At 33.6% G+C, this 17756-nt stretch overlaps 1 protein-coding gene across 1 annotated transcript in view; it reads right to left on the reverse strand.

Moving 5' to 3' along the window:
- Nucleotides 1–939: 939 nt before the first annotated feature.
- The window catches only part of ncm (nucampholin), a 295139-nt gene continuing 278322 nt past the window's right edge, over nucleotides 940–17756 (reverse strand). The window contains exon 5 of the mRNA XM_068357087.1: nucleotides 940–7488. Coding sequence (XP_068213188.1) covers nucleotides 6680–7488 — 809 coding nt within the window. The 3' untranslated portion in view covers nucleotides 940–6679. The remainder of the gene's footprint in view (nucleotides 7489–17756) is intronic.

A 17756-nucleotide genomic window follows, 5' to 3' on the forward strand; every position in this document is an offset into this window, starting at 1 on the left:
TTCATATTGCTTTTGTCTCTGGAAGGTTGGAATGTTAATGTTACTTCTTATTATAAAAGAAATTGTCCAGGTTTCTTTCCTTCCCAGAGTCTAACAACCACATGCTGTCATATCAGATAGCTTAATCAGGCTCAATGTTGAAATACTTCCCTATCTTCTTAACACCACTGATCAATGGGGAGGAGGGTGGGCATGTATACAAACATGAGACGAGTGTAGAAATAAGAAATATTATTAAGAACCTCCCATGATGTCATTATTGCCAACTCCCACACTTTTATAGATCATGGGTAACCAGTAATCAAAAGGGGAATGCATTTAACCATTATAAAATATTACAGGAAATAAAATCTTAGATTTATCCCTAGTCTAGGCTTTTGGTTACTTTAAGCCCAAGATATTTAATAAATTACTTTGACACTTTTAAAAAGGTTATCAAATTGCAACCTAACTGTGTAGTTCCACCAAATCAAACTAGTTAAATTCACCATTCTATCAGACCAAACTCAACCAGCTATTATAGGTCTTAAAGCCCAACAACCGTGATGGATAAATCTGGACTCCTTTAGATAATGTTTGGTGACACCATTGAGGTGTTGCCCAGACTCTACCAAATATCTTTTTTTTTACAAAATTTATAAACAAAACTGTAGGCTACTTCATATAACATGAAGCCGAGTTTTCAAACCTTTCATAGAATTTGGATAAAATTATTTTTTGAGATGGATTACAATATAGAAAATTTAACAAAATAACATGCTCAGACACATGCAGTGTGTATATCACAAAAATAGATTATGCAATTCTAATACCCGTAGAATAGTCCAATAAGATTGACCTCTCTTAGGCAAAAGATGATAAAACTGTTGTAAATATTTAACCTCAATTTCATTTTATCTCCGAAATCAGCCAAATCAGATGAAATCCACTCAAGATTACTCAAGACCTTCTTGAAAGAAATGTTTGTAGTTTCCTGATTTTTTTTTCTGATGTCAAGGCCATCAGAAATAAACTTTACGGTGCGATAATATGTGAAAGTTTTTTCAAAGTAATCGATTAAAAAGCACAAAGTTTTCAAATACTGTAACATTCAGTACAAAACTAAGAAAAAAATGACTACCAGAAGTCTCAAGTCTTTTTTATATTAGGATTTAACAAAAAAAATCTGGTAAAATACACGATAGGAACAAATGCAATATTATTGTTCAAATAAATTAGCATCCATGTTTATGTCCAATGAATGAAATAAAAAATTTCTGCCCACCGAAAAGGAAACTTGAAAATATTATTCTCACTACTTTTAGTAAGTGATATCTTCAACTTACATTAATCAAAATACAAATTTTCAGTTTTGATATATATCATCAGTAAACTGTCTTTTGAAACCTATAATCAGCAATCTAGACAACTGGAGTCATCTACTTCCAAGCATATGTTGGATAGTACAGCATTTGGCAAGATGTGGCTAGTATGGATTTGGAGAATGATTAAAAATTGCTTGTCTGAAAGGACTTATTACATGACGATCACCTCACGCTTTGAAAATAGGCCATACCATTGTGTACTATACCTTTATGGTCAAAATGTAGGTACTAGTGACATCTTGCTTTTTATAAAAAATTCTTTATGTATCTATCACCTACCAAATCCTGCCAACAGATGAAAAGCTGTGAAAATCCAGGTTTGACATCATCTACTTGACAATCACCTTCCATGGTGAACGAAACATTGCTATACTGTTATTTAGTAAGTTTGAATATGTCTACGTTGAGCCCGCCCTATGAGAAGAGAGAGCAGACCTGTTCTTAAATTTGGAGAATAAATTTTTTTTCTTCTATCCGGTACAGGATATGGAATTCACTTGCCCTTGTATGTCAATGCTTCTTGATTCCTGAGAATACTACCACTTTCTTCCCTACTACTCGTGTTTCCTGAACCTGAGGGAATTTAAATATTGCTGTAAGTTCATGTCAACTGAAATAAAGATTTGATCCCTGCAACTACCATTTCTATGGGATGTAAACAATTTAGAGCTTTTCCAAACCTCTTGGAAATTCTGCGTAAACAGAAGGGCACCGTAAAAAAAAAAAAAAAAAAAACAATCCAGATTGACTCATCACCTTAGGAGTCCAATCATACCCTTCTCTGATGGAAGAATCCTTGGTCTTTCAACTATGAAAATGATTATAACTATCAGAAAATGATTCATCAACAGTCTGGCTTTTCAGTTTTGAAAATATATACTTCCCTTCATGAGTCAGTAGGCAATATCTGCCTGTAAAAACTTTACTAGAGACCAGTGTAAATCTGAAATGGATCCCACATCAACTACAATTAATATTTTCATATTAATAGAGAAGATTAATAATTTCAATCTAACCTAACTTAGATAACTGGCAACATTAATGAGGATGATAAACAGGTTATTATTTGAAGTCATATTCAAACCAAACCCTATAACTACATATCTTTTAATATTGCATACACGTCTAATAATCTGGGTCTAATTTCATTTAGGTAATTGGGAACATTAAAGAGTCTGATAATCTGGACTTAACCTTTCTTAGGCAACTGGTAATATTAAAGAATCATAAAAATAAATTATTCATTATTTGAAGACCAACCTTCAATCTAATTATATTATTTTTGGATAGAGTAAATTTGCATAAAATCTAGACCTAACCTCAAGGTCAGGCAACATTAGAGAGGCCAATAAATAGATTGATTACTATTTGAAGGGCAACCTTCCCTTCTAATTACTGTATATATATATATATATATATATATATATATATATATATATATATATATATATATATATATATATATATATCTCTCTTAGTACTATATACAGTATGTAAAAAGATTTAAAAGAATTTATCAAGGTACTGTAATAACTTGTATTTTCCTTGCTGATGACTTCAGGGGCATGAAACAGATTGTAATACAGACCTATGATGGTACTGATGCGTATTTGGGATAGAAAGTTTTAACACCAGATGGAAACTTTAATTACCAGCCTTAGTGGAATTTGATAACAATCTATACTGTATATATTATCCAAAATGAAATATGTACAGTATATAAGCAATTTACTTGGATACAAAGGAAAAACAAATTAAAATTAATCTTTAAATTATATTGCCTTTTAATAATTTATTTTAGAACTTTCACTAAACTTTTCTATTGTTTACACTATGTACGGGATTTGAAGTGTCCTTGATTAAGAGACTCATACATACAAGTGAGGTATTAATCCCTACATTTACCACAAAAGAGAAAACTGTGCTGAATTAGTGGACGAGCTTGTACGCCGACAACGCCAAACATGAATCAACAAAACACTTTTAGCAAATCTCAAACAGAAAAATTCAAATTGAAAACTTTTGGCCTGAGGGAATTCAGCGATTTACAATGCCAACTACATAAAAGGGTTTATACGGAGCTTATATCACCAAGAGGGGTCATATGATAACAAGGCTACCATCTAGTCAAAGAAAGGATAAGCTTTTTCTTATAGGCCGTTACTTTGGCGAGAGGAGGGGTATAAAAATTCCAGGCTACCATCTCGTTCTTCTGTCTTGCTAATACTAGGTGTCTAAACGTGACTAAAAGATGGCTAGAGATGTGAGATTGAGGGGTCACGCACCAGAAGAGTCTAAAAGTTATCAAAGAGAATTCTGAATTTGGGAGGTGCCGTGTACCATCCGAACCCTTACTGAGTGGTATATTAGAACCACTAGCTAACATTTGAGGAGCTAAGCTAAGGTTTGATAATAGGGCAGGTTAGGCCTAAAAAATTACCCTAAATGTCACACTCGATGATTTCCGAGCTTCCACTAAGGAAGCTAATGACAAACTCTTAGAAAGCTCATGACTATGAAAATTAATTCATTGGGTTGGGCAGAGTAAAAGGCTGAGTGGCACTATTGTATCATTCTCTCTATAAGCAAGTAGTTTAGCCTTTTCATGATTACCCCTGAACTAAGAGTAAGCTTATTTTACATTTTAGTTTAATTACATAATGAAACATACAGTATAAGAGAAGAACAGTGGGATTACACACTCCACACCAGAATCTCTAAATTGAAAAGTGTCCCTAGACATTAGACAGAAAGAGGAAGTAAATCATAATTACCCAAAAGAAATTCTTATGCACAACAGTGCAGTGAATACTAACAAATACAAAGACATCTTAAACACACTAAAAGCAGTACTGTATAGAAACATTAAAAAATCTTACATCTGGAGCAAAGGAGCACGCGTCATAGTTCCATGTCGAATTTAGACGGAAGCAGCTATCTGACATACACAGCATGTTATTGTTGTTAAACTCTGGTCTCATTGCTTTACTAGGGGGATTAGATTATGAGAAGGAAAGAAAACAGGAAAATTTATTTTATCTGAAGGAGTAATGTCAACAATCCAAGCTTCCAGAAACAAAAGCAATACAGTATGAACATTTGAGGACGTTCATAGAAATAAAGAAGGACATTACCAAGCACAAAAACAAAATAAAAGGTACCCATTTTGAGTATGTACATAAATCTCTTGAAACTTCTAAGATAAAACTGTAAATCTTTATTTAGAAATCAATAACTTTCCAATAATACTAAAAATTTCTCTAGCTCATATTCAAGTTATTGTTTTTATGAAGTGAACAGTTTATATCTTTACAAGACAGTGATGGTTAAAGTTGTAAAAGAAGTTTGTGTGTCTTGTTCTGGTAAAAAAAATTCTTTACAAGGCAACAGAGTATGTACTAATCCTTGCTAAACAATTAGTATCCAAAGGTTATCTGGGAATTTTGAAACACTATAACAGTCCTTTCAACAGAGGTTCTACACATGAAAAATCAAAAGCAAGTCATAACATATGAAATAAAAATCAAATCTATGACACAATTTAAAGTAAATGCTGTACTTGAAGATTATATTACGTTGACTACCTTTTGGATACACTAAATCAAAATGAGGAAAATTAAAATCTCAGAGTAAATAGGGATTGAAAATAATTACTTTGTTCAAATCTAATTCACACTTTTGCTATACCACAAATTAACTCTACCTTAGAAAAATTACAAAAATTTAACAAATAATTTCCCACCTACAACTCCGATAGAACTGCAACTTGTAAAAAATAAAAGTGAACAGATGTAATAGAAGCACCTTCTAAGGATTCAAAAAAAAAAAAAAAAAAAAAAAAAAAAAAAAAAAAAAAAAAAAAAAAAAAAACTTATCTTGTGACAAAATTAACCATAAATACCTGTTTGTTGTTAAAAAAAATCATTACGACGTCTAAAATCAAACTTATTCCAGACCATCACTTTAAGAATCTTTGTGGTGATCCAAGATATGAAATAGTTATTATGAAAGCTATTACTATCCATGAACTTACAATTACCTTTTCTACTATTACACCCTCACCTTCATAGGATCCTAAATACATTTCATATCACTATACAGCATAAATTCTAAATAAGGACCTGAAAAAATAGAACTTTCTTCATATCCAAAGTACAGTATTCTTGTGAAAAAAAATGTTTACTTAAACACGATACTGTATACAGTATGTCAAATAATTACAATATGGAGAAAAGAAGATTAAGAACTTCTTAATTGATTATAAGTTACTTAAACATGAAAATCTAATCATCCCATTTTATTGCACATCAATAATGTGTAAATATTAACTTTTCTGAAAAATCTAGTCATTTTCATCATTCAGTGCTAAAGAGAAGCCATGGTGCCTGACCTATTAATATTAGGAATACCATCTTATAATCATATTTATATGTAAGCTAAATTGTACTTCTAAAATCCAATGGCAGAAGAACATGAAAATAATTATAAATCAATCACATATAGGGAAAAAATACACACTAAAATCTCACTTAAGTGTAACTGTATGTCTTTCAATTTAACTAAATTGATCACTTATACAAGCATTTAATAATCATACACCAAAGTTCTCAGTTTGAAAAGCATTGCCTTAAAAATATATATCTTGTTAAAATATACTGAGAAGTAAATATGTTTTCTCACCCATAACACCATGAACTAAAAGGTAACAAACCTATGCAAGACTTATCCCATCTCGCCTCTTTTGTAATTTTCTCTACCTTGGATAATGCTTTATCTACTGAACAAGCAAGTTGTTCTTAGGAAATTGGATTCTACAAGATTATCAAAAATGATGAGAAACACAAGCATTAAAAGAAATTTTGAAAATACTACTCCTGATTTCCTAATTATGTATTGGGCTTGAAGAATTTCCAATAAAATTAAATAATCAACAACCAAACATTGAAAAAAATTAAGTCACTAGCAGAAAGAAGTAAATGTAGTCTTATAATTTTTTATTAGAATTCTAAGTTACATAAATTTTCCACGTCAAAATAATGTATACCAGGTATAACAACCAAGTAAATAACACAAAACATATATTTCACACCAAACACCAAGATAATGGTAAATAAGCAGAAAAGAAAGCAGCTAAATATTTCCAAGCTGAGAGTTTTCAGTAAATTTTCAATATATATTTGTGTGCTTCAGCAATCAATACGTAACATCATCTTCCTAAAACTATAATATGACCACTGTACTCGATTCATGCTGAAACTGACCACAAAAAGTAACATCAATAATAGCTGAGTTGAAACAGATAGATGGCAGGGATATTAATAGTATTTCTGTCTATCCTTACCATGTCTACCATAGTTACTTTCTGATTTATAATTCTGCTTCCTGTCATTTCTCCTATTTGGATTATATCTATTACCTCTGAAACCTCCACGATTATTCCCTTGTTCTCTGTATTCCTCCCTATAACCACGTCGATCTCTACTGCGATTGTCACTGACATCTTGATGCTCTAATTCATGCTTGTAATCATCATCCCTGGATTCATTTTTATGCCTATAATTAGAGTCTCGTCTCCTAACTTCTGTTTGGTTACTACCGTGCCTCTTATGGTGATCTTGCATGACACTGTCATCATTTCGATGATTGTCACTATCATCATCTTCATACCCTTCTCTACTGGTTTGCCTGTATTTTGGCTGAATCGGTCTTCTTTCCTCAGGTAGAGTTTTGTTGAACTGATCTTCATCTCTTCTTCGTCCGTCTCTTCTTGCATCATTGTTATAATCTCTTTTTCCATCACGATCTCGCTCACCTTTCCTGTTTCTTCCCCCGGAATTTTCATTCTGTTTTCTCTCAGTATCTATTTCCTCTCCTAAACCTTTCCTGTCCCTTTTAACATCTTGCCTGCCTCTTCTCTCTCCATCACTGCTGTCCTCCATTCTTCCTCTTTTCTTGCTCTTTCTGTCTTTTATATCCTCATTTTCGCTATCACTCTTCCTTCTGCTGCTTTCCCCAATTTCATATCTGTGTTTATCATGTTTTTGCTTCTTTGACACGGAAGATGAATTTTTCTTTAGGTGTTTTGCCTTCTTGTGTTTTTTTCTCACCTTTTCATCCTCAGAACCTGAAATAATATAAATAAGTAAATAATTCCTCATTACAAAAATTAACTTCCCTAATTAACACAATCAAGATGAATGCCTTCAAAATATTATGATCTGAAACTTCTAAACTGTTACATGTGTAGAGAAGTAATAAAAAACTACCAAAGGGTTGCACGAGTTACGCTGCTAGCATAAAGCAATTTAAGAAACTTATATCAATCATGAAATTTATTATTTTTACTCTTGCCTAATCTTCAATTGCTTGTCTCTCAAACCTTGGTTTTATATTAATGTATACCTTAAAAATAAAAAAAATTTCTCTCCTTTCATTAGGCTTGGGTCCCTAGTACTGTAGAGTATTCAGATAATGTGGCAGTTAATGGCATTAACCTTGGCTTAGAGATGCCGCAGCCCTTTTGTCTTTTTAGTCTTCTCGTCACCTTTGGTTTAGAAGTGTTGATGTGTGCCCCCTTCAAGGTTTAGAAGTGTTGATGTGTGCCCCCTTCAAGGTTTAGAAGTGTTGATGTACACTCCTTCAAGGTTTAGAAGATTGATGTGCACTCCTTCAAGGTTTAGAAGTGTTGATGTGTGTCCCCTTCAAGGTTTAGAAATGTTGATGTGTGACTCTTTCAAGGTTTAGAAGTGTTGATGTGCATCCCTTCAAGATTTAGAAGTGTTGATATGTGACCACCTTCAAGGTTAAAAGTGCGGATGTGTGAAACCTTAGATAATAGGTAACTGAATTTACCATTTTCCAAAAACACTTTAACAGAATTAATTAAACTATGTATAAAAGATTGTAAATTTGAATTTAATGGGAGATTTTATGCACAAACATTTGGTATGGCTATGGGAAACCCTTTATCCCCAGTATTGAGTAATCTATATATGGAATTTTTTGAAAGTAAAATCTTAAATAACATCATACCTAATAATGTAAAATGGTTTCGCTATATTGACGACATATGTGTGTGGCCAGGAAATTAAAATTTAGATAACTTTTTTCTTAGATTGAATAGCTTGGTACCATCAATAAATTTCACTACGGAGCTGGAGAATAATTGTACCCTACCTTTTTTGGACTGTCGCATACACAGATGTAACAATAGACTCAAGTTTAGTGTATACAGAAAGCCAACGAATATCTCAGCATACAGTGGTACCTCTACATACGAATGTCCCAACATACGAATTTTCCAACATCCGAAGTAAAATTCGACCAAATTTCTGCCTCGACATACGAAGTGTTGCTCAAACATACGAAGTAAACATTACGCCATTGAGCGTCGAGTGCTCAGTTCTCTGTTCTTGTGTGTATTGTGTGGTTGTCCTCTGTTTGGTCTGTTATTAACAGTGCTTATTTTCTTCCTTTTCTCACATTTCCTTTTTGATTTTACCTATAATCATGGTGCCTAAGAAGCTAAGTTTCAGTACAGGAAGAAGGCAATTCTTTCATTAGAATTGAAGCAAGAAATTATAGAAAAACATGAGAGCAGTGTGCATGTGAGTGATACTGTATGGCTAAACAATATGGCCGGAATAGGCCTATGATCTCGAGGATCATCAAGCTGAAGGCAGCCATTAAAGCAAATAACCATCGAAGGGGATCACCATTATTACAAGACATCGTAGCAATACCCTGGAAGAGATAGAACGCCTTTTGTTGATAGCGATAAAGGACAAAGAGATTGTTGGCAACGATCATTTGTTGTGAGAAGGGCCAGCGTGATGAACAGAAAGAAAGAAAAAAGTGAAGCAAAGAAAACCAAGATAGCATTAACAAGCTCTTTTAAATAAGACTTCTCTCTTTTTCAGTTTCTCTCTAAACATAGCATTAACATGTTCTTTAAATAAAATTCTCTCTCTCTCTCTCTCTCTCTCTCGTTCTTCTTCGCTGTTATAGTGTTAGTTACGTCTATTTTTTTTTCCGAGAGAGAGAGAGAGATTAAACAAAAATGTGTTTAGAGTATATATGACTTTTAACAGCGTCAACGAGTTGAAAAACAATTAAATGTAACTAAGAAAGTAATAACAGCTAATCTGAATTCCTTTATTAACTAAAACAAATATTGATACAAACACACTCGTGTGCGTATGCACAAACACACATACACAGGTGCAAGAATTGCTACGCAGTAAGAGACGGTCGGGGAGGAGGTAGAGATGGTGACTGCGATAACATACCGTAACTCGTCACTGAAAGTGATGAAAATAAAAAATCAAAAGAAAAAAATGTAAAAAATATGAAATATAAAAATAAAAAGAAATAAATAAATAAGCTAAGTTAGATTAAAATTTCCGTAGTGTAAGTTACGGTATGTTATCGCAGTCACCATCTCTACCTCCTCGTGCGTGTGTGTGTGTTTGCGCATACGCACACGAGTGTGTTTGTATCAATATTTGTTTTAGTTAATAAAGGAATTCAGATTCGCTGATATTGTTTTTTTAGTTACATTTAACAGTCTTTCAACTCGTTAACGCTGTCAAAAATCATATGTACACAACACATTTTTGTTTAATCTCTCTCTCTCTCTCTCTCTCTCTCTCTCTCTCTCTCTCTCTCTCTCTCTCTCTCTCTCTCTCTCTCTCAGAAAAAATTAATAGACGTCTCTAACACTAACAGTGAAGAAGAACAAGAGAGAGAAAGAGAGAGAGAGAGAGAGAGAGAGAGAGAGAGAGAGAGAGAGAGAGAGAGAGAGAGAGAGAGAGAGAGAGTATTTATTTAAAGAACATGTTAACACCATGTCTACCTTCTCGCCGATCGTCCGTCTCCTCCTGGCGTAGCAAATCCTACACTTGCGTTGGCCTGTCTCTAAGGTAAAGTGGCAATTAAAAACATTTTTTATTTATTATTTCTTTATAATTATCTTTTTTACATGCTTCTTTCATATTATGCAGTTATGTTATTGTTATGTGTAGCCATTTATTAAGGATTTATTATGGGTTTTTAGGCTGAGGAACAAATTAAATGAATTACCATGTATTCTTATGGGAAAATTCGTTTCTACATCCGAACATTTTCTACATCCGAAGTCGGTTGTGGAACGAATTAAATTCGTATGTAGAGGTACCACTTGTCCATTACTACTTAAATCAACGCAACAAAGTTAAGAAATCTGTATTTACTTCTATGTTTTTAAGAGCATTTCTAGTCTGCAGCCCTGAATATATTGATGATGAAATAAACGAGATTAGAGCAATAGGTAAAAAGCTGAAGTACCCTGAAATTGTGTTAGATAATGCACTAAGAACAGCAAGAAAGACCTTTTTTGGTAATGATAACAGAAAAAACTACAATACACAAAATTTACTTGTACCGCCTTATAGTAATTCTTTTAAAGAAATTCCCCAACTGTTGAAAAATTTCAATGTAAATGTAGCATTTAAGAGTAACAATACAATAAAAACAGCCTTAATAAAGAATTCTCCTGACATTACCAAGGGATGTGTATATCGTATTCCATGCAATGCTTGTGAAAAATTCTATATTGGTCAAACTGGTAAAGCCCTAGAAAAGAGAACTGAACAACAAGAAAAGTGTCAGATATGCTCAAGATAATAATGCACTCTTTGCCCACGTTATGAGATAAAAATCACATTATTAATTGGTCAGGTGCAAAGAAATTTGTTCATTCAAATAACTTATTGGAAAGAAACATCATAGGGTCCAGTTTCATAAAAGAAACCTTTCAAAACAACTTGAATATTGGACATGGAATGTATAAACTCGACGCCTTTATATGTAAAGAGATTTGTAAGCTATATAAAAAAACTTTAACCACTTAATGTAGAACTGAATGTATTGTGAATAATTAACGTCACTGTGAAATTAATATTTAGACCTAAGCTACCATTCACTAAAGGGTACAATTATTTTATATAGTATGCATAAGTACATTGGCACTATATAGGGTTATGCTAGATACAGTGGTACCTCTACTTACGATCTTAATTCGTTCCAGAAACTGCTTCGTATGTTAAAACAATCGTATGTTGGAGCAAATATTCCCATAAGAATACACTGTAATTTGTATAATTCGTTCCACACCCCAAAAACCTATATTAACTCCTTAATAAATTACTGTACTACATATACTTACACATAACAATAACATAACTGCATAAAATGAAATAAGCATGTAAAAAAGATAATTATAAAGAAATAATAAATAAAAAATGTGTTTTCTTGTCACTTTACCTTAGACACAGGCCAACGCAGGTGTAGGATTTGCTACGCCAGGAGGAGACGGATGATCGGTGAGAAGGTAGACATGGTGTTAACATGTTCTTTAAATAAATACTCACTCTCTCTCTCTCTCTCTCTCTCTCTCTCTCTCTCTTTCTCTTTTGTTCTTCTTCACTGTTAGTGTTAGAGACGTCTATTAAATTTTCTGAAAGAGAGCCTTACCTTACCTTACCTTATTGCCTTATTTTTTGTTTGGGTTCCCCCAGGTCCCTCAGTGTGAGGCACCTCGTATATCCACCAGAGAGTTGCTAATGCATCTTCCGGTGTATTTTGCATCTTCCAGTCTTGGATGGTCTGGGATCCATCTTAGGTATTTATCGAGCTTATTCTTAAACACATCTACGCTCACTCCTGATATGTTTCTTCGATGAGCTGGCAGCACATTAAATAGTCGCTGCATTATCGATGCTGGTGCGTAGTGGATTAATGTCCTGTGCGCCTTTCTTAGTTTACCTGGTATATTTTTTGGCACTATTAATCTACCTCGGCTTGCTCTTTCTGATATTCTTAGCTCCATGATGTTTTCAGTAATTCCTTCTATTTGCTTCCATGCTTGTATTATCATGTAGTGTTCTCTTCTCCTTTCTAGACTGTATAGTTTTAAAAATTGCAGTCTTTCCCAGTAGTCAAGGTCCTTAACTACTTCTATTCTAGCAGTATAGGACCTTTGTACACTCTCTATTTGCACAATATCCTTTTGGTAGTGTGGGTACCATATCACATTGCAGTACTCGAGTGTACTACGTACATAAGTTTTGTAAAGCATAATCATGTGTTCAGCTTTTCTTGTTTTAAAGTGTCTGAATAACATTCCCATTTTTGCTTTACATTTAGCCAACAGTGTTGCTATTTGGTCGTTGCATAACATATTCCTATTCAACATTACACCAAGGTCTTTAATTGCTTCCTTGTTTGTGATAGTCTCATTATTAGGTCCCTTGTATGCATATACCATTCCTTCTCTGTTTCCATAATTTATTGATTCAAATTTATCGGAGTTAAATACCATCCTATTTATCTCCGCCCATTCATATATTTTGTTTAGATCTCTTTGTAGTGAGTTCCTATCTTCATCACAAGTAATTTCTCTGCTTATTCTTGTGTCATCGGCGAAACTTCTCACTACGGAGTTTTCAACATCACAGTCTATGTCTGATATCATAATAACAAACAGCAGTGCAGCTAATACCGTACCTCGTGGCACGCTAGATATTACCTGGGCTTCATCTGATTTCTCGTCATTTGCAACCACTATCTGTTTTCTGTTTTGCAGGAATTCTTTTACCCATTTTCCTATCTTTCCTACAATATTATGCTTTCTCATTTTTTTCTCTAATATATAATGGTCTACCTCGTCAAAGGCTTTTGCAAAATCTAGATAGATCACATCTGTGTCTTTTTCATTTATCATATTTTTGTATATGTTTTCATAGTGTGCTATCAGTTGGGTCTGTGTACTTTTTCCAGGCACGAAACCGTGTTGACCTATATTAAACAAATTATTTTTAACCAAATGGTTCATTATTTTCTTTTTTATTACCCTCTCATACACTTTCATAATATGTGATGTTAGACTAACAGGTCTATAATTGCTTGCCTCTAGTCTTGATCCACTTTTGAAGATATGGATTATATAAGCTAATTTATGTTTAACATATATCTCGCTCATATCTACACTTTGTCTTAGCAGTATTGCATGCGGCTTCGCGATAGTGTTTGCAGTTTTTTTTAACAAAATCGCTGGAACTCCATCTGGTCCGGCTGCCGATCCATTTTTAATTTCGTTTATAGCCTTGACAATATCTGCTTCATTAATATCTATATCCGTTAGATATTCAACATTTTCTTCTCTCATTTCTGTTTCATTATTCTCATTCGCAATTCTTGGCATGAACTCACTCTTATATTTTTCTGCTAATATGTTGCATATTTCCTTTTTTTCATTCGTTAGCCGTCCTTCAATTCTTAGAGGGCCTATTTCTAATCTCCCTTTATTCATCTTTTTTGCATAGGAGTAAAGTACTTTGAGGTTTCTTTTTATATTTTGAAGTGTCCTTTCTTCTAAGTCCCTTTTTTCATTTTCTTTCGACTGTATAATCTTTTGTTCTGCATTTTCTATCTTACATTTTATTTCCCTCATTTTCCCCACATTTTTTTCTTTTGCAAGATTTTTCTTCCACTTTCTAATTTTCTGAAATAAAATCCTTCTGTGTCTTGGTATGCACGTCTTTTGTTTATTGTTTTTTTTCGGTACATATTTTTCAACAATTTTCTCCAGTATTTTGTACAGTATGTCCGTATTTACCTGTATATTATCACTTACAAATACATTTTTCCATTCTTTATTCAGTTCTTCATTTATTTCTGACCATTTTATATTCTTACTGTAAAAATTATATTTTCCATATCCTTCCCAAAGTTTTGTGCTTTTATTAATTCTGCGATCACCTGCTTTGGAATGGACTATCAATTCTATGACATTGTGGTCTGAAATTCCCGTGTTATACACTATTATTTCTTTAACATAATTCACCTCATTCACAAATACTAGATCTAGGACATTTTCCTTTCTTGTTGGAATGTGGTTTATTTGTTGCATATTATGTTCTAATAGCATATCTTGAAGCTTTTCAAATTGCCTCTTATCTTCTGCGCTACTATTACTCTCTTTTTTATATGTATACATACAACCACTTTCTTCTATCCATTCTTTCCAATCCACGAAAGGAAAGTTAAAATCTCCGGATAGGAGTATATTCCAGTCTTTATGGTTTCTACATATATCTATTTTTTCTATTATTATGTCAAACTCCTTAGTATTTGGGGGTCTGTAAACTACTAGAATCACTGGTTATTCATATTCAAATTCTACTGCAATCAAGTCACATTCCTGTGTTGCTGTATTTTTTCATAGACTTTTCCTTGATTTATGTCTCTTCCATATATTGCGGTTCCCCCTTGATTCCTATTTTTTCTGTCTGATCTATAAGTTTGGAAACCCTTTATCTGGTCATCACTGCCATTCTCTTGGGAATACCATGTTTCACTTATATTTAATATATCTATTTTTTCAATTTGGGTTAGTTCTTCTAAGAACTCTATTTTCCTTTTAGAGCTACTCGTGACTAAACCCTGTGTATTCATCACTATTATGGTTTGTGTTTCATCCCCATTATTTAATATTGGTAATAATATGGATTTTCCCATGCTTCCTTCCTGTTCTGATATGATGTTCTTTTCTTCATTTCCCGGAATTCTGCCATTAAAAAATCCAACTTTTCTATTATATTTGCTCTTTCGCCTTCATGTTTATTTTTGTGTGTATACCTGCAATTATCCCCATATCTGCACCAACCCCTGGCATTATAGATGCATTCTTTGAAGTTGGGCTCTAAATGTGCATATTTGGGTTGAAAGGCCTCATATCTTGGGGCTTTTGGTTAATAGCGCGGTATATACACGGCCTGCTTTTTTGTTTCATTTTTGCTTTCGTTTTTCTTTTCAGTTTCCTGAGTTTTCTTACTTTCATTCATGGTTGCAGGATGCATATATCGACATTTTTTGTTGAAACTGCATCCTTTTCCTTCTTTTAGGTTTTTGCATATTTTTGGATGGAGATCTCTGCATTCGTCTCCATATCCATCTAAATACGCACATTTACCATATATTTCATAATTATGGCATATCTTTGGATGCTTGTAGTAGCATCTTTCGCCAAATTTGCAATTCCCTCTTTTCAGCAAATTGCAGACTATATCTTTCTTTTCTTTTTTTTCTTGTTCTTGCTTTTCCCTAAAAGTATGTAGGTCCGGGTAGAGTCTCTTGGGTCTATCATTTGTTTCCATCTGATAATTTATTTCTTCATAAGTATGTTGTTGGATGGCATCATAAGTTATATCAATGATTTCCTCTGCATCCTTACACATATCCTGTTCATTTTTATCTTCTTCTTCTTTTTCTCCTTCTTCTTCTTCTTCTTCTTCTTCTTCTTCTTCTTCTGCTTCTTCTTCCTCTTCTTTATCTTCAACTATTTGCAGATTTAGTCTCGACTTAATTATATTTTCTATCCAGACTAAGCATGTTGAGCAGAATACCTTTGTCTTTTTATTTTTTATTTTTTGCTGTATTTCAGCACATGGAACATGGCAGGCATCACATTTTCTAATCAATTGTTGAGGATTATTAATGGAATACCATATCTTACATGTATTACACCATTTTGGCATTCTTTTTTCCCAATGCATCAATCAGCATATTCACCATACTGGACTTCTTATTGTTCTTTGATGGAATGTGTTGATTGATGTAAACTTTCTTTATAAGTCTCTTTATCACTTGGATCTTCTTTGGAATTTCTTCTATTATTTTGCTGATGTTTTCCGCAGATTTGCTCCAGTTTATTGGGTCATATTGTTTCAATATGTCTGCGAATATTTTTACGTCACACTGGTTGGAGTTACTAGTGACCTCTGTTATCAGGCGGTCAAGCTCTTGTTTTGCCAACTCATGGAACTTACTTTTGCTGAGTGCAGAGAGAGAGAGAGAGAGAGAGAGAGAGAGAGAGAGAGAGAGAGAGAGATTAAACAAAAAATGTGTTGTGTACATATGATTTTTAACAGCGTCCACGAGTTGAAAGACAATTAAATGTAACTAAAAAAACAATAACAGCGAAGCTGAATTCCTTTATTAACTAAAACAAATATTGATACAAACACACTCGTGTGCGTATGCGCAAACACACACACACGCAGGAGGAGACACGATCGGCGAGGAGGTAGAGATGGTGACTGCGATAACGTACCGTAACTTACACTATGGAAACTTTAATCTAACTTAGCTTATTTATCTTTTTTTTATTTTTATATTTCATATTTTTTACATTTTTATCTTTTGATTTTTATATTTCATCACTTTCAGTGACGAGTTACGGTACGTTATCGCAGTCACCATCTCTACCTCCTCCCCTACCGTCTGTCTCTTACTGCGTAGCAATTCTTGCACCTGTGTGTGTGTGTTTGTGCATACGCACACGAGTGTGTTTGTATCAATATTTGTTTTAGTTAATAAAGGAATTCAGATTAGCTGTTATTACTTTCTTAGTTACATTTAATTGTTTTTCAACTTGTTGACGCTGTTAAAAATCATATGTACTCTAAACACATTTTTGTTTAATCTCTCTCTCTCTCTCGGAAAAAAAATAATAGACGTCTCTAACACTATAACAGCGAAGAAGAACGAGAGAGAGAGAGAGAGAGAGAGAGAGAGAGAGAGAGAGAGAGAGAGAGAGAGAGAGAGAGAGAATTTTATTTAAAGAGCATGTTAATGCTATGTTTAGAGAGAAACAGAAAAAGAAAAGATTTTTTTAAAAGAGCTTGTTAATGCTATCTTGGTTTTCTATGCTTCACTTTTTTCTTTCTTTCTGTTCATCACGCTGGACCTTCTCACAAATGATCGTTGCCAACAATTTCTTTGTCCTTTATCCCTATCAACAAAAGGCGTTCTATCTCTTCCAGGGTATTGCTACGATGTCTTGCAATAATGGTGATCCCCTGCGATGGTTTATCTGCTTTAATGGCTACCTTCTGCTTGATGATCGTCGAGATCATAGGCCTATTCCGGCCATATTGTTTAGCCATATCACTCACATGCACACTGCTCTCATGTTTTTCTATAATTTCTTGCTTCAATTCTAATGAAAGAATTGCCTTCTTCCTTTTCTCACCACTACCTGTACTGAAACTTAGCTTCTTAGGCACCATGATTATAAGTAAAATCAAAAAGGAAATGTGAAAAAAGGAAGAAAATAAGCACTGTTAATAACAGACCAAACAGAGGACAACCACACGATACACACAGAGCACTCGACGCTCAATGGCGTCCCTCTTACGTGCTGCCATCTACCGGCGTAAACAAGACCTACATCGTATGTTGGAGCATTACTTCCGGTGTCGAGGCAGAAATTTGGTCGTATTTTACTTCGTATGTTGGAAAATTTGTATATTAGGACAATCGTATGTAGAGGTTCCACTGTATAAGTATTGA

Source organism: Palaemon carinicauda, chromosome 2, assembly GCF_036898095.1.
Source record: "Palaemon carinicauda isolate YSFRI2023 chromosome 2, ASM3689809v2, whole genome shotgun sequence".
In the NCBI taxonomy this organism is placed as follows: domain Eukaryota; kingdom Metazoa; phylum Arthropoda; class Malacostraca; order Decapoda; family Palaemonidae; genus Palaemon; species Palaemon carinicauda.